At 36.5% G+C, this 25752-nt stretch overlaps 2 protein-coding genes across 6 annotated transcripts in view; one reads left to right on the top strand and one right to left on the bottom strand.

Annotated features, from left to right (window-relative positions):
- The window catches only part of TM6SF1 (transmembrane 6 superfamily member 1), a 29255-nt gene extending 25109 nt beyond the window's left edge, over positions 1-4146 (top strand). For 3 of the 4 annotated variants that reach the window (XM_053593331.1, XM_053593330.1, XM_053593332.1), the window contains one exon: positions 1426-1873. In XM_053593331.1, the coding sequence (XP_053449306.1) occupies positions 1426-1617 (192 nt within the window). In that variant the 3' untranslated portion in view covers positions 1618-1873. Of the gene's footprint in view, positions 1-1425 lie in introns of all 4 variants that reach the window. The other variant, XM_053593329.1, reaches the window with a different exon arrangement.
- Positions 3054-25752, bottom strand: part of HDGFL3 (HDGF like 3) — an 86701-nt gene continuing 64002 nt past the window's right edge. Inside the window, exons 3-7 of one of the 2 annotated variants that reach the window (XM_053593334.1) lie at positions 20426-20564; positions 19940-20098; positions 14995-15141; positions 10537-10603; positions 3054-4139 (exon numbers count right to left, since the gene is read on the bottom strand). In XM_053593334.1, the coding sequence (XP_053449309.1) occupies positions 4108-4139; positions 10537-10603; positions 14995-15141; positions 19940-20098; positions 20426-20564 (544 nt within the window). In that variant the 3' untranslated portion in view covers positions 3054-4107. The remainder of the gene's footprint in view (positions 4140-10536; positions 10604-14994; positions 15142-19939; positions 20099-20425; positions 20565-25752) is intronic. The other variant, XM_053593335.1, reaches the window with a different exon arrangement.

The raw sequence follows: 25752 nt of genomic DNA on the forward strand, positions 1-25752 counted from the left end.
GCGGCTGCCTATGGGAGGTGTGTCCAAGGCACAGCCCTCTCAGTGTCTCATGGATCACACTGCAGACAGTCTACATGTTGGTCCTTGGGAGCAAACCATACTGATTTAATTTTTATGTCCAGAGAATAGCAAAAATGTACCAGAGTATGCCTCAGTACTTTTGTAAAAATGCAGCCCATTAAAACATCTGCTACTGATAAAAATTCACTGAGATGCTGCTTATAAAAGTTTGTCCTTTTGTCATGGGTAAAATAAAGTGGTAAGAAACACTTTTATCTGTTAGCCACTTAGCAGAATAAGTTGATTTCATATGGAAGGTAATATTAAATAACTTATGTATCTATAACAATTTAGTTCTTCATTCTTGTCACTACTGTGCCTTCTCTAGATGGCAGTATGTTTTGTCCCTTCACTTTGGTCCTGATGGACTAAGAATTTACTACGTATTACATTTAGATTCCCAATCCTTCCATCATACATATCTTGAATTTTGACAAGATATGAAAATGCAGACTCTGCCTCCTGAGGAAATCCTCTCAACAGAGCTTTTAATCCTGCTGTGGTGGCCTGTATTACCCTTTTTAATACAGTTTTCCTCTATTTTTATGAAAAGTATCAAAAAATACCAGCAGGCACATTCTGAATGTGTGTTCTGAACAAGTATGTAAGTACTGAGGAAGGCTGTTTAGATAACTAAGATTACGCTGGCAAGTCATACTTCTAGCTAAATTATAATTTGATTTGAAAAGTTTGCCTGCACGTACATTTGCCATTTTATAAAGAGGAACCATATTCCTACCTCTCCTCAAGTTCGTAATAGCCTTATCTTACAAACAATGCTTAATTTTTAAGTTGGATAAAAAGCAAATAAAGAAATAAATAAACAAAACATTTATGGTGAAAAGACTTTGAGTTCTTGTTCCAAGGAGTAGATGAAAGGCTGATAAATGAAGATAAGGCCCCCAGTGTTTTCTTTTTAAATAGTCTGTTATGCTAAAAATATATTAGCTATTTTAAACTTTACATGTATCTTCTTCATTTTTACTGGACACAGTTTGTGAGTCAGTTTGTGAGCCTCTATGTAGGATCTCCAGAATGCAATTCAGAGCAAAACTGAGATTTTATTGAGATTTTTCTTTTAGATTAAGCCATTAATGTTTAAGCAAGGGACTCTAGATGGGATAAAAAACAAAACTAGCATGATAAAACCACACTAAAAGAATGTATACTTTATTCGAATAGTTATATTAAGAATGGCCCTGAATTTAATGAAAGAGTAAAGGTAACAAAAAACTATGGATTGTTTGAAGGTACTCTGACTGGTTAGGAGAAACATGCTCTGAATGAACTCAGCACTCATCATCCTGCATCCAGCTGACCACAGATTTCACGCTTACCAATTTTTTTTTTTTTTTAATGCAACAGGCTCAGTTTTCTCACATTGGTGCTTCTCTTCATGCTAGAACTGCTTACGTCTACAGAGTCCCTGAAGACGCAAAAACCCTTTTTTTAGCATTAAACACAGCATATGGAATTCTTCCTCAACTCTTGGCCTATCGTTGTATCTACAAACCAGAGTTCTTCATAAAAACAAAAGCAGATGAAAAGGTGGAATGAAAATATTACTTCATGCTCTTCCTTTCTAGATTTGCGGCTTTTGTCATACTGGTACTGGTATTTTGTTCCATTTTATCCTCTTCCCATATATGAATACTTAAGAACACATAAATTCTTGCTCTGCACTATATGCTTGAGCTACACTGTATTGTGTATTATAATTTTTTTTTTTTAAAGAAAATAGAAGTTGTTGAGAAATTTGTTTAAAGAAATACATTTGAAATTATTTGTGGACAAACTTGACCATCTATCTCAATATTCTGTTTGACATATTAAATAATTATAGATGAAAATTACAATTTAGTGCCTACAATAGTGAGCATGAAAATGAAACTATTTGAAAATGAATATGGTCTACATATATTAAAAACTCAAAATAGTAAACATAGTTTGGAAAAATACATCTTCCCCTAAGATGTATGTGCTTCATTATAAAAGGCAAATCATCAGAGTATTTTAAAACTGTTTGAAAATGTTTTCATTTTTAGGAAAGTGCATTATTTGCTGCTGTTTAAAAATTGTTTTTAGTAATTTTTTGTGTGAATTTAAATAGCTAAAGAGGGACTGATAACTTTCTGTCTGCCCTTAATGAACACTTGTTTTATTGGTGGCTGGAAATATTTTTATTGCATTTCTGTATATATTTTTAATAAAATTATTTTTGGCCTTTATGAAGATAATTTCATTGACTTTAAAACATTTTATATATATATACACAAAAATGGCTTTTTAAGAAAATCTCTCAGTTATACATACCAATTCAAAACGTCATCTATATTCTTCTCATGTTTTAGTGTAAGCAATGAAGAGGACTTTTGATGAATTAATTAAACTTCATTAATTTCAAAATAAATTAAAATTAGAAAGTACCTTTTAAGAAAAAAAACTGGATTGGTATCCAGGTATTTTTTTATGAACGTTTCCTATGGAATTTTGTGAGTATACTAAAGAAAATATTTGCTACACGAGAGAAACCAAACATAGCTGCTTCCTCAGTGTGCCATGGAGTGAGAAGTGGATCGGTGTTTTCATACCCTTAGCTGCCATCATCACCATCAACAGCCCTAGGAATTTAGATCTGCTTACATTTTTCTCTTCATGTTAGAAAATCAAAAGAAAATGGGATACAAATCAATGGATGGATAAATTTAATGTGTAAATCTAGGGTCCACTTGGCTGGTAAATGTGCATGTGCAAGCAGGTCATATAGTCACCCCCAACACCCGTACCAGTTTTTTCAAATAACCTAAAACCCAAAGAGTGTTTTAAAAAAATGAAATAAAAAGAAAACCCTCACCTGTACTTGATTCTGTTGTCAACTTGCTGTTAACAATTTTTGCTTTAATATAGGAATTAACATTAATACCTCACATTACATATATGAAGCCAAATTACACTAACTTAGTTGTTTACAACCTCAAATCTTACTCCCAGTACACATTCCAATAAATTTATTCTGTAAAAACAATACATTTTTTTGTTTTTCATTTTTTTTACAGTAAACTTTTCAACTACAAACCTTGAATACGCAAAAGATGTTCCAAAGACAAGCAAAAACAGGATTGATAAAACTCAAACTGACTAAATGTGTTTTCACAATATAAGCTGGCATAAAAATAAATAAAATTCTCTATTATCACAATAGCAACAATAATGTACACATAGTAATGGTTTGTGGATGAATACTAACTATTCTAATTCTAGTTCCAAAAGGAAACAGTTCATTTTAAAGACTGTATTAAAAGTCAATGCTTTGTCTCGTTTCCCACAGGCTGCTGCTGAGTCCAGCTTTAAAATGTAAAGTGTCCACCGTGAGCGATTGGGTCAAATTGTATTGGCATTGGGAAAAAATAAATCATTGCCTTTATTCTGGAGTAACACAAAAAAAGACTTACTAACTTCACATATAGAAACTTAGCTTGTGTACATAACAATATGAATTTTGAGAAGTATAGGCTGTCAACTAGCTATTTCTAATACGGAATAGATATTTTACAATATGGTTAAACTTTACACATGGCCTCAAAACTGAAGGACAATTTTAATTTCATCTTCAATATACCAACATTATGTATTTAGGAATTAGTTCTTGGATTCTGGCACAAAGAAGAAATTCCATCCTTAAGTATTATTGTTGAGTGGTCATCTAAAAATGCTAATTTATATTTAACTGAGTGGTGATGGTGGAGTAAAGGCAAGAAAATGATAAACATAACTGCCTTGATAAAAGGATCCTAGACATGTGTAAGTCTGCGCAAAAATCTTGATAATCCTTAGTGGTTAAGGGCAATTTCATGCAACCAAATAATATGAAATTAAATCAGTAACTTTAAAAAAGGCTAAAATGTCTTCCCCAAACACAACAGAGAGGAATGTGAATAATGTACATACAAACTGGGATTCTGTCAATGACAACAAGGACTATGTGTTGGTTCATATCAAATCCAAGAATATTAGACAACCAAACATATAACCTTCTTGTGGTTTCTCTTAATATGCAGCATTCATTAGGGTTGTTAGGTCTGTAAAGAAAGAAAACAAGCCTTTAGATGATTTAGAAAGCTATCCATACTTATATACTATATAATTGATTTTCTGAGGTTTTCATATGTACTGCACCATGAATAATATTTACTTAGCAAAAATGGCTTGAGGCTTGGCTTTATACCCATCAGTGTGGCAAAGTAAAGGGAATATTAGGGTTCTCTATTAAGAAAAGAAAGCATTAAACTTCATGTACTGTCTGTCAGGGCAGTGAGTGGGCAGTAGTGTGAACTCTAAGGCTGTGTTCATTGTTGGGACACATGAAATCAATGGAAAAACTGATACAATCTATTTTTCTGAGGACTGTGGTTTCAGAAAAGCTATATAAAATGTGTGCAGGAATTAATCTTTAAAATATTTACAACTTAGGGCGGCGCCTGTGGCTCAGTCAGTAAGGTGCCGGCCCCATATACCGAGGGTGGCGGGTTCAAACCCAGCCCTGGCTGAACTGCAACCAAAAAATAGCTGGGCGTTGTGGCGGGCGCCTGTAGTCCCACCTACTTGGGAGGCTGAGGCAAGAGAATCGCTTAAGCCCAGGAGTTGGAGGTTGCTGTGAGCTGTGTGATGCCATGGCACTCTACCGAGGGCCATAAAAGTGAGACTCTGTCTCTACAAAAAAAAAAAAAAAAAAATGTACAACTTACTTATGAGACATGGCTCAAAGAAATACAAGAGCCAACAAAATCAACATGTACAAAGTTATCTGATTTCTTGCTTTTGAAAAAATTATAAAGGATAAAAGGAAGCTAGTTTTCTTTTAAAATTTTAGTGGCATCCAAGTGACAAAGTTAAAATATTTGTTTCATAAAACAATACGTTTCAATTTGGATTTCACTTTAAATTTTGTTAGGATATATTTATTTTCCAAAAAGGATGCTATTTTTGTTTTAGCATTAACCAATTAAGCCCCCTTAGCAATGTTCTTATAGTATAAATGAAAAGTGGGAACTCAGACCCCAAATGTTCTTTCTAAATACATGTACACATTCACAGGTATGTTCTCAACTAAAATGCATACTACTGTATTTTTATAAATGATTCCAGGACCTTCATAGGAGGAAAAGTTATCATCCTCAATATGGCCCAAATGAATTTCTTAGCCTTCTCTGTCCCTACCAAAATGAGGCAGTCAATCTTAAAACAAACAAAAATCACTTAAAATTTGTAAACTGGCAAAATGCAATGCCTAGTGACTCCTAATTATTAACAAAAACACTAGATATAAGATTATACTCACAGATACTTTGGAGGACATTCCTCCCTTGCGAAGGAGGAAGACATCCATTAGAATGAAAAACGGTCAACCAAAGAATCCTTTAACAGTTTTTAATATTAATGTGAAAGGCTACAAACTATATTTATCTTGGTAGAAAATTCATAGTAACTACTCAATCCATATCAAAGAATATTTTGGGACAGATCCATGGCAGCCTCAGAGTATTACTAATACCTCAAATAAAGTGAAGGTGGCACCAGAAACTTTGGGATATGCTTATTTTTGTCTTTAAGGTATTGTCAAATGGATACTTTGTAAAAGCAAATTATGAAATCTGAGGTTTCTTTTTCTTCTCATACAACAATCATTCTATTTACATCTATGCATTGAAAAATACATCTTACTAATTGATAATGATATATGTTCTGGACTCTGAGAGTCTGCCAGACCTGAAGTCTCTTTTTAGTAAGCAGCCAGAAATGGTTCCTTATGCACTGGTTGCCCTGCCCCTCTGGACTGTCTAATGGCTGCGGAGTCCGATCAGATTCTCTCTCCAGGTGTCTGAATGTGAGGCATATTGAGAGGATACAGGGCGGCAGTGAAGCCAAAAGACACCCAGAATGTAGCCATGAGGATCTTTTCATGGAGGACTGACCATTTTTATGGGAAGCATATTCAGTATGCCTATTGAGACTTGGCAATTTGTAAAAAAGTAACTTACTACTTCAAGGACAACAACTGATGGAATTTGTTGCCAATCATAAAATTTGAGCATTTAAGTGAAAAATCAGAATTTTGAATCCTCCATCATTGGTAGCTCCCCAATACGTAAAGACTTTTCTGATGAGATAGGTAGAAATATTAAAATATTTTATAATGAAGTGGGTCAACATTTGGAAGACCAAATTAACTCAGAGAACCAATATTTTTCAAAGGGGTAAAAGCTTTTCAAAATGCCAGGCAGTCCAATGGTTTTTAATGTAACAGAGGAGGAAAACTTCACATTCTACATTGTAACTAAACTTTAAGAAACTACCTCTTGCCGGAAAGAATATCCATAATTTTCAGACATGATAATATTCATCTCTCCATTTTCTAATTATATATCTATGTAAAGCAAGATTATCTTCACATACTTGAACCAAAATTATATATTGCGACAGATGTAAAAGCAGATGGATTTCAGCTGTCTTCTATTAAACCAGACATTAAAAGATTTGCAAAAATGTGAACAATGTCATTATTCTCAAAACATTTTAATCAAAATTTTCATAAATATGCTATTTAGGTTAAGCAATGGGTTTATTATTACTTTAAAATGAATTAAGTATTTAAAAAATTCTGTTTTTATTTCTAATTAACTAAGTATCAATAGCTGTAACATATATAGACAAAGCTCCCTGGGGCCCTCAATAATTTCTTTAAGAATAGTAAAGAGGACCTAAGACCAAGAATAAATGATGAGAGATGAGACTGGAAAGATAAACTAAGTCAGACATAAAGGGAATTATATGATAAATAAAGAATTTGGACTTGATCTTGTGGGTACCAGGGTCAGGCTCAGAAGAAAAAGGCATGGACACTGGGAAACAGTAGCCATTGTAGCTGTTCTCCCAACATTATTAACTCTATCCTCTGTCCCTTCCCCCAGCTGAGTGGTAAGCCTTGTGATTTAGGACTTGACTCCAGCTCCATGCTGAGTAGAACCTGCCTGATGCCAGCTAGCTGGTTCATGGACGGGCAGCTTTCTGACATGGTCTCCAATGATTCCTGACTCCTGGTATTTACACCCTATATAGTCCCCTCCCCTGGAGTGTGGACTGGTCTGAGTGGCTTGCTTCTAACAGAATGAAACAAAAGTGATGGGATGTCACTTCTGAGACATCCTACAAAAGACTGACTTCTGTCTTGCTGAACTCTCTTGCTGACACTTTACTGCCTGCTCTGATGAAGCCAACTGCCATGCTGTAAGCTGCCTCCTGGATCCATATGGCAAGGAACCAAGGCTTGTAAGGAACCGAAGTCCTCAGTCCAACAATTGTGAGGAGCTGAATCCTGCCAACAATTGCTTGAGAGAGCTTAGCAGAGGCTACCTCCCCAGTTCAACCTTAAGATTTGAGTCCCTGCTGACAGCTAGACTGCATTATTGAGAGAGACCCAGAGACAGGGTTCAACAAGTTGCACTTTATTCTTGATATGCAAAAAAGATGAGATAATAAATGCTGCTTAAGTCACCAGGCTTTGGAGTAATTTGTTACATGACAATAGATAACTAACACAGCGGGCTTAAGGCCAAGCAGCACATGGTATCCTCCTGGCCAGAGATTAGTCCACTTCCACTTCCCATCTATGTGAATCAAGGAAAGCCAAGGGTTCAGATAAAGGAGCCCACCCCTTTCTCCTGCTTCCACTGGCAGAAGTGAGGGGATAGTCAGAGAACAAAGAGGACCTCTTGTAAGATCTCTTCTCTCCTCCAACCAATACTCCTAACTTCAACCTAACATCTGCTTTGAGACCATTAGGCTTTTCTTTTTATTCTCACTTACTTCAGTTACCACTGGATGGGCTCCAGAGCATCCATTACTTTTGAACTCATATCCCCAAGCAGCTTTGTACATGTCCTTTAATGACTTCATTTTTAATACCCCCGTTACCCCCAAATTCCTTAATCTCTCCCACTGGACTCCCTGGAAATCACATCCAGCCATCAGAAAGCCTCCTACATGCCCAACTTGAATTTTTAGGACACTCCACCAACTTGTTCTAACTGAAACCTGGTTTTTCTTCAGAGCAGTGCTGCTTCTTCCCCTGCAACCCCTTAGCTCTTTTCTCTCCCATAGCTCTTGTACTACTGCTGGCCCTGGAGGTAGAGACATTCTTCTTGCTCATTACTATTTTTTTTTTAAATTGAGGGTACACAAAGGATTAGGTTATACTGATTGCATTTGCTAGGTGAAGTGCCTGTTATAATTGTGTCCCGGTCCCAAGAGGTGTGCCAAACACCATGAGCCCCCCATCTCCCTCCCTACCTCACACATCCCAGCTTCCTCATTCCCCTACCTCCCTGTCCTTATGATAAAATCATTTTTTTTTTCTTCTGGGTAGATGCCCAATAATGGGATTGTGGGATCAAATGGGAGGTCTAATTTCAGTTGAGGATTCTCCATACTTCCTTCCAAAAAGGTTATTAGTTTGCATTCCCACCAGCAGTAAAAGAGTTAGTTTCCCTTTTCTCCACATCCATGCCAGCATCTGCAGTTTTGAGACTTTGTGATGTGGGCCATTCTCACTGGTGTTAGGTGGTTTCTCAGGGTAGTTTTGATTTGCATTTCTCTGATGGATTAGGGACTATGAACATTTTTTCATGTTTGTTAGTCTGTCTTCTTCAGAGAAGGTTTTATTTATGTGATAGTGATATGTGAGATTGTTGGGTTTTTTGTTAAGTTCTCTGTAGATCCTAGTTATCAAGCTTTTGTCCAATTCATAATATGCAAATATCTTTTCCCATTCTGAAGGTTGTCTATTTGCTTTGGTGGTGGTTTTCTTAGCTGTACAGAGGCTATTCAGTATAATTAAGTCCCTTTTATTTACTTTTGTTGTTGTTGCAATTGCCATAAAGTCTTCCTCATAAAATCTTTCTCCAGGGTGATATCTTCAAGTGTTTTCCCCACACTTGTCTTCAAGGATTTTTATTGTTTCAGGCCTTAAGATTTAAATCTGTTACCCATCTTGAATCAATTTTTGTAAGTGGTGAGAAGTGTGGGTCCAGTTTCAGTCTTTGCATGTGGTTATCCAGTTCTCCCAACACCATTTATTGAATAGGGATTCTTTCCCTCAGTATATGCTTGGTTTATCAAATATCAGGTAAGATGTTAGTTTTATCTCATGGTTTTCTATTTGGTTGCAAATGTCAATGTCTCTATTTTTGTGCCAATACCATTCTGCTTTGATCACTATGGCCTTGTAGTATAGAAAGTCTGGTAGGGTGATACCTCTGCCTTTGTTTTTATTACTAAGAATTGCCTTGGCTACAGAGGGCTTTTTTCTGGTTCCATACAAAACAAAGAATTATTTTTTCTAAATCTTGAAAGTATGATGATGGTATCTTAATGGGGATTGCATTAAATCTGTAGACTCACTACTTTTTATAAGCTATTCTTCCTCTCCCCTGTGCCCTTACCCTCTGAAAAGAAAATCCTCCTAGGCTTGAATCTTGATACTATAAACTACTAAGACCCCCCACCCCCACCCCACCCTGCCCCATCCCACTTACTGCAGTCATCTACACACTCCCTGGATTATGCCCCTTACTCCTTGAAGATTTTGGTTCTGGCCCACTGGCGTTCAATATCTTAATTCCTGTGATTTCAGTCTTCATGTAGATTATCTTTCTAACATTTGGGTATCTCAGTTTCTTGGCATCCTCTCTGCCAAAGATCCTCTCCTCTACTCTTAGTCACTCCCATGGTTATTTCTTAAGACAGGTGATTTGCAACCATGGGACTATTTGTAAATACTGTTTTAAGCCACTGTTTTGGGGGTAAGATTATGAGGGAGGTTTCTTATAATTCTTGTTATAAGAAGTTAGGGGTTCACCTAGTATTTAAAGGGCAGGAGCCAAGGGTATTAAATGTCCAACGATGTGGACAGTGCTCATACAATGAAGTATTGTCCCACTCAAAATACCAATGATACCTGCATTGTCATCAGCAACTACCACAACTCTTTCACAATTCAGTTCAAATATCCTCCTCTATCATCACCTATATTTCTATCTCACATCCTCTGTTTGGCCCCGTCTCCAATAGTTTTTTGATACTCACAATCTGTTGACCCTATCCTTTCCTCATGTATATCTTTCCCTCTTAACATATATTGGATTTCATGGTCCACTGTTATGATTATTCCCTTGCATACACCCTCAACTTCCTGGTCTTTAATCTCCTTTACCTTACTAGCTAGGCAAACCCCAATTCTAGTTAAAATCAATTTTCTGTGTTCTCTGTGACTGGGCAACTGAATGTACCTGGAAAAAATACACAACCATTCTGATTGCTCTTACTTCAAATTCATGACCACCAACTTCAAGAGAGCCCTTACTGCTGCCTGGCAATTCACCTTCATTTATTCTCCTATTCTTCTCAATGACTATTTTATACCTTTGCCTCTCTCTTGAAGCTTCCAACACTTCTTCCTGTTCTCACTCTCAAATGCTAACTTTATTTCCTAAAAAAAAGAAAAGAAGCAATCAGATGACAACTTTTATTAAGCTCTCACCTCAATTATCTACTTACCTGTATCTGTGCCCCAAAACTCTGCCTTCCCTCCTGTTTCTTTTTTCTTTTTGAGACAGAGTCTCACTTTGTTACTCCCAGTAGAGTGCCATGGCATCACAGTTCACAGCAATCTCAAACTCTTGGGCTCAAGTAATTCTCTTGCCTCAGCCTCCCGAGTAGCTGGGACTACAGGTGCCTGCCGCAATGCCTGGTTATTTTTAGAGATGCAGTCTTGCTCTGGCTCAGACTGGTCTTGAACTTATGAGCTGAGGCGATTCACTCACCTCGGCTTCTTACCAGAGTGCTAGGATCACAAGTGTGAGCCACCATGTCTGACCTGTTTCCTCCTGTTTCTACCATGTCTGACCTGTTCCCTCCTGTTTCTTTTTCCTTTTCTTTTTTTTTTTTTTTTGAGACAGAGCCTCAAGCTGCCGCCCTGGGTAGAGTGCCGTGGCATCACAGTTCACAGCAACCTCCAACTCCTGGGCTTGAGCGATTCTCTTGCCTTAGCCTCCCAAGTAGCTGGGACTATAGGTACACAACACAACACAACACTCGGCTATTTTTTGGCTGTAGTTGTTATTGTTGTCAGGCCTGGGCTGGATTCAAACCTGCCAGCTTAAGTGCCTTAGCCATTTAAGCTACAGGTGCCAAGCCTTCCTCCTGTTTCAATAGGTGAACTAAGGTAACCCCTCTAGATGCACCTAGACCTTATGCCTTTTTAAAGGATACTGGTTCAAAAATTCCTTCTTACATTATTATTTTGTGATCATTTCTCATTTAGATCATTCTTACCAGCATCTGTGATATAAATTCTGCCATAAAAAGAAAAAAAGCCCCTCCTTGGCCTTCTATCCCAACCATGAATATTTAAGTATTTGAAAAGAAAGTTTAAGATTAGGCTACCACCTAATTCTCCAAGATTCTAGGAGTCATTAAAAAGCTACTATAATTAACAGAGTGTAACAGAATAGAGAACCCAGAGAGGGACTCCTAAATATATGAGAAGAGGGCAGATTGGAGAGAAAAGGAAGTACTATTCAATACACAGTGCTGAAAATGAAAATAAAAAGAAAAGTTTGATACAGTTTGCTACAATAAAATCAAGAAGGTCTTGTATCAGAAGTAGAAAGAATTTGAATAGACAAGTCATAAACTTGGGAGAAGATACTTGCAAGGCACATGACCATGAATGTTAGTTAGAATCCATAACATATAAAAAAGCCCTACAAATCAATACGGAAAAAAATGCAGTAGGAAAATAAGCAAAAACCAAAAACACTGCACATGGGAGGAAATACAGGTGGTCAATAAAAATGAAAAGCTCAACATTATCATTAATTGTAAATTAATACTATAATAGATCATTTTACATATATCGGCAAAAATTAAAAAGCCTAACTATGCCAAGTTAATCACAGGGAATTCTTATATACTACTGGTGGGAGTATAAACTGGTTCAACTACTTTGAAAAATAATTTCGTATTATACTGTAAAGTTAAAAACCATAAAGTGGTTAAATATGATTCAGTATTTTCAGTTCTAGTTACACACCCTAAAGAAACTCTTGTACATGTGTTCTAGGAGACAAGTAGGCGACACAGTTCATAACTGCAAAAATCTGGACACAACCCAAGTGCTCATCAATAGGGAGACTGGATAAAATAAGTTGTAGTGTACTCACAAAACTGAGTATTACACAGGAGTGAAGAAGGAATAACACATTGACTGCCACACCAGAATAGAGATATTTTCCTTGGAGTCACTGTGTTTTATTAGGTCAAGAAACATGGAGTGACAAACTCCTATTACATATAGTCACATGAAGGCATCCTGGAAACATAGCGATGAGTAAATGTCATCATTTTTTAAAAAGTTCAAAATTAAACCATATATTAAGGTACATACCTATATGTTAAATATGGGCTAGGATTTTTAAAATCAAAGAAAATAGTAAATACAAATTAGTACTCACACCCACTCTACCTCTGGTGTGGTGGGAAGAAGATGGGACTAGGAATGAACATGTGAACAAACACAGTTCATCTTATGTTTTAGTTTTTGGGTTGACTGGTGGGGCCACTGGTATCCATTACAATTCAAGGTCTCACAACTTTATATTATATACAATACAAATATATACAAAAATTCTTTTGTATATAATAAAACTATTATTAAAAACAGGTTAAAAATAAAAAGGATTTCAGGTTTTTGCCTCCCACTCTGGCTCTTAATAGCAGTGTGACTCTGGGCCAATTCTTTAGCCTCAGTTGCTCCCGCTAAAAAAATGGAAACAATACCTACACCTACTCCTTGGGGTTTGTGTGAAGATTAAATGAGATAACGCACACACAGCATTATGTGGCACATAGGCTGCTGGGGCTACCTAGTAGCAGTTACTATTTTGTAAGGTACTTTCAAGATATTCAAGTAGAAGTGGCTTTATCAGCAGTTAGAAAAATGAATCTATACAATGGGATAGAGAACGGAAAGTAATAAACAATAGTGGAAACCTTGTGAGTAGATATGATGGACACAGAAGTTTTCATAGTAGAAATGTGCCAAGTTGGAGTGAAGAAAACCTCTAGAAAGTGACTGAGAAGGAATAGTGAAAGGAAGCAGAAGAGACTGGTGACTTAGAGGAAAAGTCAGGTGGAGAAAATGTCCAAGGGTATTAAATGCTGTGGAAGTAAAGACAAAGATCAAAGGAGACACTTAGATTTGGCAATAAGAGGATCAGAAGGGACCTTAATAAGAACAATTTCAATTAACTGGTCAAAGAAGAAACAAAAGTGCAGTGGTTTAAGTCATGACTCGGAGGTAGGGAAATAGAGATAGGGATAAAAGATTAATTCCTTTAAAGACATTTAAAGATAAAGAGAATGGTGAAAAAGGTAGAATATATGATTTATAAGGAAGGTAGCTTCATGATTAAGGGACATCTTACAGGCAGAGGGGTAGGAACCAGAAGAAGACATCAGTATAGGAGAGAAAGGGGATGAGTGATTGGGTATGCCTTGGAGAAAGGAGGAGATGATATTCTGGACCCTGGCAGATGATATTCTGGACCCTGGCAACTGAAAGTTAGTGCTTCTCAAACTTTAATGTAGGTATGAATTAACTACAGGTGTAGTTCAAATGCAGATTCTGATTCAGAATCTGTGCTCTGGGGTGGCCCCGAGATCCTGCATTTCTAACAAGCTCCCAGGAGATATTGATGCTACTTGACCACTGACCACACTGTGAGGAGTAAGAGTGTAGAACAACTCTTCCTCTGTCACAATAAGAGTATCTGGAAGTAAGTTTGGTAGTAAGGGGAAGAGAAATTGTGGGAGTTTTCCTATTTGCATATGAAGCCACCTAGGAAATCAAGTGAGCCAAGTATTCAAGCCCTCAAATGGCTGGTAGCAAGTACATGTCCCTGGGAAGGCTGTAGGCAAACATGACAAAAGAGGACTACTTACTGGAAGAGGAGGGTGGACAAAGGACAGAGTACAGAGTAAAGCTGAGTTGAATGAGAAGAATAACAATTATTAGTAGAATGATAATACTTTGGGAGTAATTATAGATAATTGGGATGAAGGAGGAAGGAGCTGAGAAATAAACAGGACTGACATGAATAGGCAAGAACACAGCCGAAACAAGATAATAATACATTTCATAGGTCATTATTTTGAAGTGATTTGACACTGTCCAACTACTTTTCATGAAGAAAAAGCTCATGGAAAATGCCTAGGGTCAAAATTTGCCTTAGCTGACACTTTTACAAAGGTATACTCACCTGTGACTTTGAAGTTAATAGAGGTTCACAAAATTTAAGAGTCAAAGTGGACGTATTTATCCCTATAGGTAATGTAAATATCAATATTTAAATACTGCTTGAATATTTAAATATTTAAAGTCCCCATGGGTACATTAAATTATTGGGAAAATAGCAGTGGTATATTCTATTTTGAATATACCAGTGAGTCTATGATAAAAGAAATACAACTGTTAAATTTTGAGGTGGAAATTATGAAACATTTTATAATTTCAGGATTTCATAGTGTACTTTAAAAAGACTCCAAAATTAGTTTTAAAATGAATAAACCTATTCACAGAGTTCCAAATGGACAGGAAGGTGTAATTCCCATTTAGCTGCCTTTTGTTCTTGGACCCTCATTCACTCACTTATTAAGGAGTGGTGAGTGGATGTGTGCAATAGGCAGAGATTACTTTTACACCTTTACTAACACCATTTTTGCTAATGTTTACTAATGCTGAGATATGGACACTAAATCTGAAGCAAAATGTCCTCTAAGTTAATAGAAGGCAGGAAAAAATGACATGCACATCCTTACCCCTTCACTGGTTTTCTGCAAGTCTGAAGTTGTGTTTCTTGTGTCATTACCGGCATCTCCACCCTCAGAGCTGCTTTTGTTTTCTTCTTCTTTGCAGTCTTTGTCATCTTCATCGCCTGGAGATTTCCGGGACTGTTTAGAGGATTTCTAAATGTTTAGACAAGTTAAATATTATAGTCAAAAGCAGAAATCCAAATGCACAAGAATAAGTACGAGATGCTGAAGCAACTGACTTGTACCTAGTCTCTGTGGGCTGACAGGCTATAAAGATGCAACACACAGTGTGTCAAACTGAGCTGGGTGATACTGGACAAGCCATCTCACCTCAGTGGGCCTGTTTAACCAGATGGAAAGAAAACAGAAGTGGACCAAATTACCTTTAGTTCTTTCCAGCACTGTGATATTAAAAACAGAAAATGAAGATTCAAGTAGTACCCAGAACGCTATCAGTGAATAAATATAGCCAGATGAATGCCAGCTTAAGAAACCTATGAAACTAGAAGGTACCCCCAAGGTTACCTGTTCTTCCTTATCATTTTACAAATGAAGGTCCAGAGAAATGAGGCGATTGTCCAATATAGATAATAGATTTAAGTTGGAACACTTGTTGAAGCTATATGGCTAATGGTATACACAGAATCATCTTGACAAAACGTTAGTATCACTGTGTGATGTAAACTATTTTAACTTCTAAAATTATGAACAGTTATTTAAGAATCCAAGGCTATACAGTCCTTTTTCTGATAATCTCATATGGGAAATCAAGATGAACTATAAAGATAAAAATACAATTATAATTTGCAGCAAGAATCGGTTAGCAGAATAGCATTAAAAGTATAAAAAGTTAGCTCCACTTGTGAGCCTTTAAGGAAGCAAAATGTAGCATTTTTCTACATTTCCTGTCATTTCTTTTAGAAATGTTAAGAAAGTTCAAGCACATTGCAAATAAGAGGTAAGGCAAAACTGATTCAGCCAAACTTTTGGCCTTCCAGAAATAATTTGCAAACTAAATCCTCTTCAGACAATCAGTTTTTAAAAATACACCTTCCAAAGAGACAACATCTTCTAGCTATGTGATAGAATATGTAACTAAATTGTTTCTATTCGATATAACAACAACTATTATACCAACAAGCCCAAAATGTCAGTTCAAAATGTAACAATTTTAACTTTTTACATGAAGGGAAAATGGGTGGAGTGTCTAGAGTTAGTTAAGATTAAGAATAATAAGAGTAAAAGTGAAATACTTTGTACTCCTAATATAGTGTAATTTTCAAAATGCAGTAATTGTTTTATGTAGTAAATCTCAAATAACCATGCTTGATCTGCAGTTCCTGTAGATAAGAATGTACAATTCCCTAAAATTTATAATGCTTATAAAGTATATTTGAGTAACTTTATAAGTGAGTTTGTAAGTATTATATTTGGTACATACAGACTAGAATTAGGGCATTACTAGAGTTTTACTAATGAGTTGCAACATTCAGTAGCCTACTAAGAAATCTGCTGCTTTGCTGTATTTGGTAAAACTCTTTAGAACTCTGGATTTTTGTAATTTATGTTTTATCAGTGTGGTCTTAAATAGGTTGTATTTCCAATTTTTGCTATTTTTGTTTTTTAACTGATTATTGATGGTTTATCATCATCAGTTTAGTTTGCTGTGAGGCTCTAATGAGCCTACTGTCTACAGTAAATAATTTGTATGTAAAATATTTTTTACCTATAGTTTTCTGGTATCGGTTATGCCTCAAATAGGAATCATGCACACCCTTACTGCTAAAGAGAAAGACATATACTCCCCCTCAAAACTGCGATACTGTGACTTTTCATTATGCCTATTGTTCCTTTTCCATAGAAAAGCGAAATTAGGTGAAATATGGGCAAAAGATGTGGGACATTTCCCTTTGTCTAACTGGGATATAGTTGAAAAAGTTTGTGAACGACCATTTTTCAGTGCAAAGGAAGACAATTCAACTTTAAGAAACAGATGTAAAGAAAGATCATCATATTCAACAAATAGGAAATGTTTGGGGAGCCATAGAGAACAATGAGGTTAGGCTAAGTAACTGGTTCTCTAAATGAGGTATCCAGATCAGCAGCATCAGCCTTACCTAGAAATTTGATTCCTGGACCCCATCCCAGACCTTTCCACCCCAGAAGTAGAAATTCTGCAGGATGAAAAATGTGTTTTAACACACCTTCCATGTGATTCTGATATATGCAACAGTTTGAGAACCACTGTACTAGGTTATTTCATTGATATTAAAATTAATTATTAAGTGATTATAAAAGTGGTTCCTTACTTGAAAAAAGGCAAAGGAAATAATTCTTTTATTTGAAATAGATTAAATAAGCTAAGTATGTCCTTACCCCTGCAATGCTCACCCCAGGTATGAACCCCATTACTTTTGGTCTTTGCAACAAGCAATGAAGTAATAGCATTTAAAAGCCACATATTCACACTATTAGTCTAAGCAACATTAGGTAGCTTAGCATATAAGATAATTTAGAGTTATACCACATACTACATCAGTGGTTCTCAATATTCCTAATGCTGCGATGTATTTTCATTGTTATAAAGGGGTAGCGACCCACAGGCTGAGAACCGCTGTACTACACGAAAGTTCAGCAGGCAATCATAAAAGTAAAAAAATCAATTCAAGTGGGTATTTAAATGAAGTCCAAAATGCTAAAAGAAATTCAGCTTAAAAAAACTGCTATGTAAGATACAGTCAGAGAAAGAAGGTCCTAATTATTTTGTTGTCATTTGCAAACTTTATCCCCATCCATGGCACTCACACTTTTCTTTAAGTACATCAGAAAGAATGGTTCATTCACATAATTTTACTTACATGCCAGTTAGATAGATTTTATAGACTGCCAAAATAAACTGCTGATAGTCTGGTAAACTCTTAGTATTTGTTTTTAAGTATATCTAGCCACTAAATACCAGAATCTAAATGGAAGTAATTTATCCAGCTATTCGATCATGCAACAGACCAATTATAGAGGAATCTGTACCAAGTTTTGGTCTTTAAGTATCCATTTGCCTTGCTTTCAGTTTCTAAAAGGTGAAGAATTTTCATAATCTCATAGTTTTATGAATTGCATTTCTGAAGTACCCAGACTTCCGACTGTAAATCTTGTCACTTCTCTGCATGTTTTCAAATCGAATATTTTATTAATATGGTGGTCATCTTTGTAACATATGTACACGCATGCGTATGCACGCACACCCCCCACACACACTCAGAGTGATCTAAGGAAATATTAAATATGCCAAAAGAGAAAATGAAAAATAAAAAAATTCCTATAGGTTTTCATAATTGTAGGCAATTATGTACACATCATTTACAAGGCTATTGCCAATCTGTACAAGTAAGCAAAGTTTGAAGTGGGGGGAGGGGAGGGAATCTCAGGAAAAATTCAACAGTGGCATAGCAGAACTCTCAATCTGAGAAAGCTGACATGATGTGGACTTCGCAGTGTATTTTCTCTTTGCAAAATATGGGGAGAAATTTATCAATGAGCAGAAAATAAGAGAAGGTAGTTTAAAATCTTCAATTATTGTTACGTTTTGTAATAAAATTCAAATTCCATAACATGGCCTGTAAGTCTGCATTATTTGCCCTTTGCCTGCCTCTCTCCCTGGATCGTGATCTTCTAGCCACACCTTTCAATTCCGGCATGGGGCTTTGCTGTCACACACAGCATCTGCTCCCAAACCTTTTAGGTCTCAGCATAAACTTGACCTTTTTAGAAAGGCCTGGAGACCTAGCCAATTTAGATTTAGACCAATCTAAAGCGGGTCCAGTCCCCCTACTCTCTAATTCCCCACTCCCATTCATTTCCCTCATAGCCCTCTCACAATTCATGTTTATTAATTATTTACTTGATTACCGTGTGCTACCCCTAACCTCTACTATATTATAATTTATGTGGGGGCAGAAATGGAGTAGATTTTGCACACCACTGTATATGTAGTCTAGTGTCTGGCAAAGATTAAGTGATTAGGCAACATAAGAATTAAATGAAGAATCAAAGCACATTCTTTGAAGCAGAAGAATAAGAATCTTTACAGTCATGTGGCACATAACAATATTTTGGTCACTGATGGACTGCGTATGTGACAATGACTTCACCACAGAGTCTGGGTGTACAGTAGGCTATACCATCTAGGTTTGTGTAAGTACACTCTATGATGTTCATCCAATAATGAAAGTGCCTAATGATTCTCATGTTTCTCTGAACATATCTCTGTTGTTAAGTGACATGTGACTATATTTACATATACAGTATGTAGACACACAATTGTATATATGTCTTATGTCCTAAATTCTTCAGAGCTCAACTAGAGGTTATTGTAGGATCACAGCTACTCACACATTCTTAACAAAGAACAGCTTTCCTCTGACTAAGGTGGTATTATCTTCAGGGCCAAATCAACCCTAGAGTCAATAGCCAGATTCCCCAAATACTAAAGGCAGAGGCTCTACAAAGTGTATTTCTTTTCTTCTCTTTCTCTTTTTTCTTTCTTTCTTTTTTTTTTTTTTGAGACAGAGTCTCACAGTGTTACCCTGATAGAGTGCCATGGTGTCATAACTCACAGCAACCTCAAACTTTCTTGGGCTTGGGCAATCCTTTTGCCTCAGCCTCCTGAGTAGGTGGGATTACAGGCGAGCACCACGATACCTTGCTAGTTCTTTCTTTCTATTTTTAGTAGAAATGGAGTCTTGCTCTTGCTCAGGCTGATCTCCAAGTCCTGAGTTCAAGTAATCTACCTGCCTTGGCCTCCCGGAGTGCTAAGATTATAGGTATGGCCCACTGTGCCCAGTCAGAATCTAGTATATTTCTATGTACTCAGTAAACAAATTAAAACTAATCTAAAAACATTTTTAAGGAATATGCATGGAACATTAATATCAATGGGAAGTTTCTCAGTAACCTTTGAAGTGTATGACTTTTTCCGTTTTGAGCCAGCTTTTTCGTTCTTTCTTTTGCCTTTTCCGTCTTCCTCTACTCTATCACCTTCTTCCTCACTGCTTGCATCTGCAGTATTTCCACCTTCTCCCTCTGTTTCTGAAGAGCTCTGTTGCTGAATTGCCTAAGAAATAATAAAATATTACCTAATTACATTTTTGAAAAAATACCAATGAACACATATTGTAAAAAAAATCTCTATTTTAATTTCAAAGGTTTCAGGTTTACTCTTAAAATTTTCAAAACAAAGGGCTGTCAAATTCAATTTTCTAGTGCCCACTGGATTTTAGCCCTGCTAAATAAGAGTTACATTTAATCCCAAATGCTACTGGAGTCAAAACAAATTCTGACTTCAAGTAACTAGAAGTAGGAAGGATGTCTAAGAAAGATATGAAGAAGCTTTAAAACCAAAGAAATGAGATTCGGAAGTATCAATGAAGCAAACTATTACCTGGTATCCAGTGAACTTTACTCCTGGGTTATTTTCTATTTCCCATAATCCTTCATTAAATCCTTTTCGTTTGTTTGACTTTCCAAACTTGTCTTTGTATTCCTTATACGGAAAGAGGTCTTTGGGACCTAAAAATGCACTGTAGAGATATATTAGAGGTAGAACTGACATGCTGATCTTCAAATGTAAGCATTTTAATCATCAGTATCAGCAAAGGTGTCAGAACATATTAAACTTACAGTACATATAAACCTCTGAATTAAAAAAAATCACAAGTTGTTTCAGATACATATTTCAAGGCAGAAAAAATGAATATAGCTTGGCATATGAATTATGCCAGCACCCTTGAATTATGCTACTTTGATTTGACTTTTGAATTACCAATATCTTCTTTGTTTTGAAACTGATTTTTAGTTATACAAGTAGAATTAAAGATGGCTACTTTGGCCACTTAATCATTACCTTAAACTACAATTTATCTATATAAATCTTACCACACGTAAGGGTTTTGTAAGCTTTCCAGTTTAAATATAAATATCGGAATAAAAAAAGATTTTAACTGTGTATATAGTAGTCACTCCTTATCTGTGGTTTCACTTTTATTTGGTTTGTTACCCATAGTCAACTGTGGTCCAAAAATATTCAACAGAAAATTTCAGAAATAAACAATTTATAAATTTTGAATCTCCTGCTGTTCTGAGTAGCATGATGAATCTCTTGCGGTCCCATCTGGGCTGTGAATCATACCTCTGTCTAGCATATCCACATTCTTTACACTACCTGCCTATACTTAGCAGTGGTTCCTATTATCAGATGAAAAAACACAGCAAATATGGGACTCAGTACTATTTATGGTTTTAGGCATCCACTGGAGGTTTTGGAACATACCCCTCCAGATAAGGGGACCACTGTGCCACGTTAATGTATTTATTCACTATTATTTCTGCAAATTGAAAAATCAGTAGTGTTTAATTAGGCACTAAGTAAAAAGAAAAAAATCAGAAGTGGCAAAAAAGAATCTTACACAATCTAAAAATCTTATCCTAAATTAATCATAATCAAGAAAAAAAAAGAGAATAAATACTGGGGATGGCTAATAGATCTTATTAACCTGGTGAATGGCACTGTGAAGGCCCAAATTCTGGCTGACATCCCTGAAGCTTATACTTCAAACTAAGATTCATTCATTCATTCAATAAATATTGATTGGACTATAATGTTGTAGGCTAAGGATTCTGCAGGGAAGAAAGAGACAAAACATTTATGACCCTTAGAGTACACATTCTAGGACCAAAGGTGGAAGTATGGACAATAAAAAGAGAAATAAGTCAAATATATAAGTATGTATGCTAAAAAAAATAAAAAACAGAGAAGAAGAATGGGAAAACCTAGTGGTGCATTGTACAATTTTAGATACACAGATCAAGGAAGGCCTCACCAGAAAGGCAACATCTAAGTAAAGAACTAAAGGAGGTGAGGGAACAGAACAGGTCAAAGGAAGAATAAATGCAAAGGTTCTGAAATGGTACAATGTCTTGTACGCTTGAGAAACAGAAGAGACTAGTGTGAGTGGAGTGAGTGGAGTGAAATGAGTGAGGATGACCATATAAAATGAGGCCAGAAAAGAAAAAGGGCAGGGGCACAAATTATGTAGGACCTTGGAGGCCACTATAAAGGCTTTGTGTAAGACAGGAAACCAGTAAAGGCTTTGAGAAGATAAGTGACAATTTATGTGTTAATAGATCACTTTGGCTGCTGTGCTGAAAACAGACTAAAGGGTGGGATAATATGGTGGAAGCAGGGAGACTAATTCTAAGGCTACTGAAGTAATGACTATGGTGGAAGCAGGGAGACTAATTCTAAGGCTACTGAAGTAACAGTGGTGAGTTAGACAGGGCTGTCAGTATAGCTGGTAAGAAGTGGCCAGATCCTGATACCATTCTCAAGAAAGAGCTGTTGATGGGCTGGATATGGAATGTGAAAGGATGAAGGTGAGGCTACTACCAAAGCTTTTTAGGAGGAAAAAATTGGGGTGTGTGTGTAAAAAGCTCAGTTTTGAATATTAAGCTTAAAATCCTGGTTAGAGATCTAAATGAAGATATCAAGTAAGCAGCTGGAGCAATAATTCTGGAGTTCAGGGCAAAGAGATAAGTTGGAAATAAAATTTTGGAAATTATCAGCTTTCAGACAACACGTTAAGTTTACTCTTGATCTTTGTAAATTCCATTTTTTGACCAGGTTTCAGCATTGGTCCCTCACGTAGTCCAGCTGATCAAAAAATTTCAAATTGATAAAAAACCAGGGAAGCATTTTGACTCCTGGGATGTTTAAGAATCACCAAACTCCCTTATTATTCACCTTTAATTGCTCAGCCAGCATGATTCCACCTCAGTGAAAGAAGAAATAGTTCACTGGACATTTTAATATAAAATATGTCAGTCTTGCTTGACAAACTGAACATAAGAAAGAAATGTGTCTGAGGAAATTTCACTTTTAGAGAAATTTGTCATAAATGAATAGACTCTGTCTTTTGACCTTTTCCAGCCTTTAACCCTATGTATAGGAAATGATTTGTTAGATAAGCTTACTGCTGCTAATCAGAGCTTGCCTGTACTTCAATAATGCCACAAGACTGCATTCTCTTTGAGTACATGATATGTTTTTATTATCATTCCTCAGGAATAACTTTGTTTATTGTTCTTTTTCTTTATAACATGTTGTAGAAAGACCCCAGGAATGACTTCAACTGACAACTGGCCAAGTCAGTTGTTGCTAGAAAGAGGAACCCTGAATGAGCTATTCTAAAGCAAATTATTTTAGATAGAAAATTCTTTTTTTCTGAATTATAGATGATTTTATAAATCAAATCTCCTCTCAATTGGCCAAGTTTGCTGTATGTCTCATGATAAGACAGAAAATAAAATTGTTCAAAGCTACATGTGCTAAGGATGATTTTTTTTCCTGGCCAAGGATTCCTTAAAAGTTGTGCAGACTAGGCTCGGTGCCTGTAGCTCAGTGGCTAGGGTGCCAGCCACATACACCGGGAGCTGGCAGGTTTGAATCCAGCCCGGGCCTGCCAACAATGAGAATTAGAACCAAAAAATAGCCAGGAATTGTGGTGGGTGCCTGTAGTCCCAGGTACTTGGGCGGCTGAGGAAAGAGAATTGCTTAAGCCCAAGAATTTGAGGTTGCTGTGAGCTGTGACACCATGGTACTCTACCCAGGGTGACATAGTGAGACTCTATCTCAAAAAAAAAAAAAAAAAAAAAAAAATTGTGCACTCTAAAACTAGTGGGGCTATATTATATGGAACATAAAAACTCCAGTCACCTATCTGCCTGAGAATTAGGACAAATTCAAAGTCATGTTCTGAGAAAAACACTAGATCTATATGGAGTGCTCCTTTAGAGCTGAACTTGAACACAGCCTTTTAAGTTTATCACCTTCCACATACTCTTCTCCATCTTGATTTTCATTGATTGATAATTTTAATTAATCATTAGCTATTTCTAAAACACCCACTGTTGGTCAGGCACTGTGTGTATAAACAGGAGTAAGCAATACTGACATGACCTCTGCCTTTCACAGAGAGGGTAAACAATAGTACTTGCCAGGGCAAGTATAATCTCAGGTTCAGGGACACTAAACACTTAGTAAAAGTTCAGCAAAATCAATGTTATGGCAGGTTTTTGGAAGTTCATTCTCTTCCAGATACTTTAAAATCTCCCTGTAGATCAGTGGTTCTCAACCTGTGGATTGCAACCGCTTTGGACTGTATTAAAGGTTTGCAGCATTAGGAAGGTTGATCAAACCAGAAAAAAAAAAAAAAAAATCACACATGGATTCCAATACAACCAGCAACTAGATCACTTGGAGATAGGTCCTAAAGAGAAAGCAAAACAATAGTACACACAAAAGATTAGGAAGGAATGAGGAGAACACAAAAATAAGTATCACAAAGTTTTATGCACTAATAAGCTTCCTAGCAACCTAAGGAGGAAAATCTGATTACTTACATAGTTCACAGTGTCTATTATATAAAAACAATACAAAAGAAAATAAAACTAACTTTTTGAAAGAAACACACCTATTTATCAAGTAAAGAAATAAATCTGTCTTGAGAGCCCTCCCCTGGCTCTCCTTCCAGACAAGAATGAGGAAGACATCAGAGTGGCAGACACAGCAAGGTAAGAAAGAGTTCATGCCAGGCTTCACTCCTGTTCAGAGGAATACATAGTATAGGGGATGACCCTGAATTTGAAGACTTAGAAGATTTTGTGATTGTTTAGTTTGTCACCACATTTGCGATTTCTATTCTATTTGTTTTCTTGTTGTAAATAACCATATACATTCTTAGCTTGTCAAAGACTGCCTAGTATCCACTCTTGTATTTCTTTCATTAATGGATTATTCCTCCCAATGTTTTTTTTTTGAGACAGAGTCTCATTATTTTGCCCTCAGTAGAGTGTGCTGTAGCGTCACAGCCCACAGCAATCTCTAACTCTTGGGCTTAAGCGATTCTTTTGCCTCAGCTTCCCTGGTAGGTGGGACTACAGGCACCTGCCACCATGCCTGGCTATATTTTGGTGTAGTTGTCACCGCTGTTTAGCTGGCCCGGGCCAGGTTTGAACCCGCCAGCCTCGGTGTATGTGGCTGGTGCCCTACCCACTGAGCTATGGGCACTGCCCCCTCCCAATTTTTAAAATAAAGTACCCAGACAGACTACTGTTTCCTGTCTTTCCCTATAGCTTCACGTGGTCACATGACCAAGTTCGTGCCACTAGAATGACACACAGTAAGTACATTAAGTACACTTAATGCCATTAATAGGTTTTTGGAAATTGTTAATTTTAACCAAAATCACATTGAATGAATGACGTTATTTAAGGACCTGCTGCCTTTGGTTTCTCTTACTGTATGCAACTTCCTTGTCATTTCTTTACAAGGATTTACTTCCTCACTTTACTTTTTCCTCCTTCCCGCAGTCAGGAAGATGCACATGTCCAGCTGAGTAAGGTTTTTTTTTTTTAAATAAGCAGACAAGGGCAATCCCAAGGAATGACGTGACAAAACAGAAGAAACTTGAGTCCTTAAACAGTCTACCCACCATGATCTATCTGCCTACTTGTAGATTATTTCAAAAGAAAAAAATGAACTTCTATTATTATTTAGAATATTTTATTTTTCTATTACTTTACTATAGCTTTTTAGTCTATAGTAAAGACTTTTTAGAAAACTTTGGGCGGTGCCTGTAGCTCAGTGGGTAGAGCACTGGCCACATACAGAGGGTGGTGGGTTCGAACCCAGTCCAGGCCAGCTGAAAACAA

Source organism: Nycticebus coucang, chromosome 6, assembly GCF_027406575.1.
Source record: "Nycticebus coucang isolate mNycCou1 chromosome 6, mNycCou1.pri, whole genome shotgun sequence".
NCBI classification, from domain to species: domain Eukaryota; kingdom Metazoa; phylum Chordata; class Mammalia; order Primates; family Lorisidae; genus Nycticebus; species Nycticebus coucang.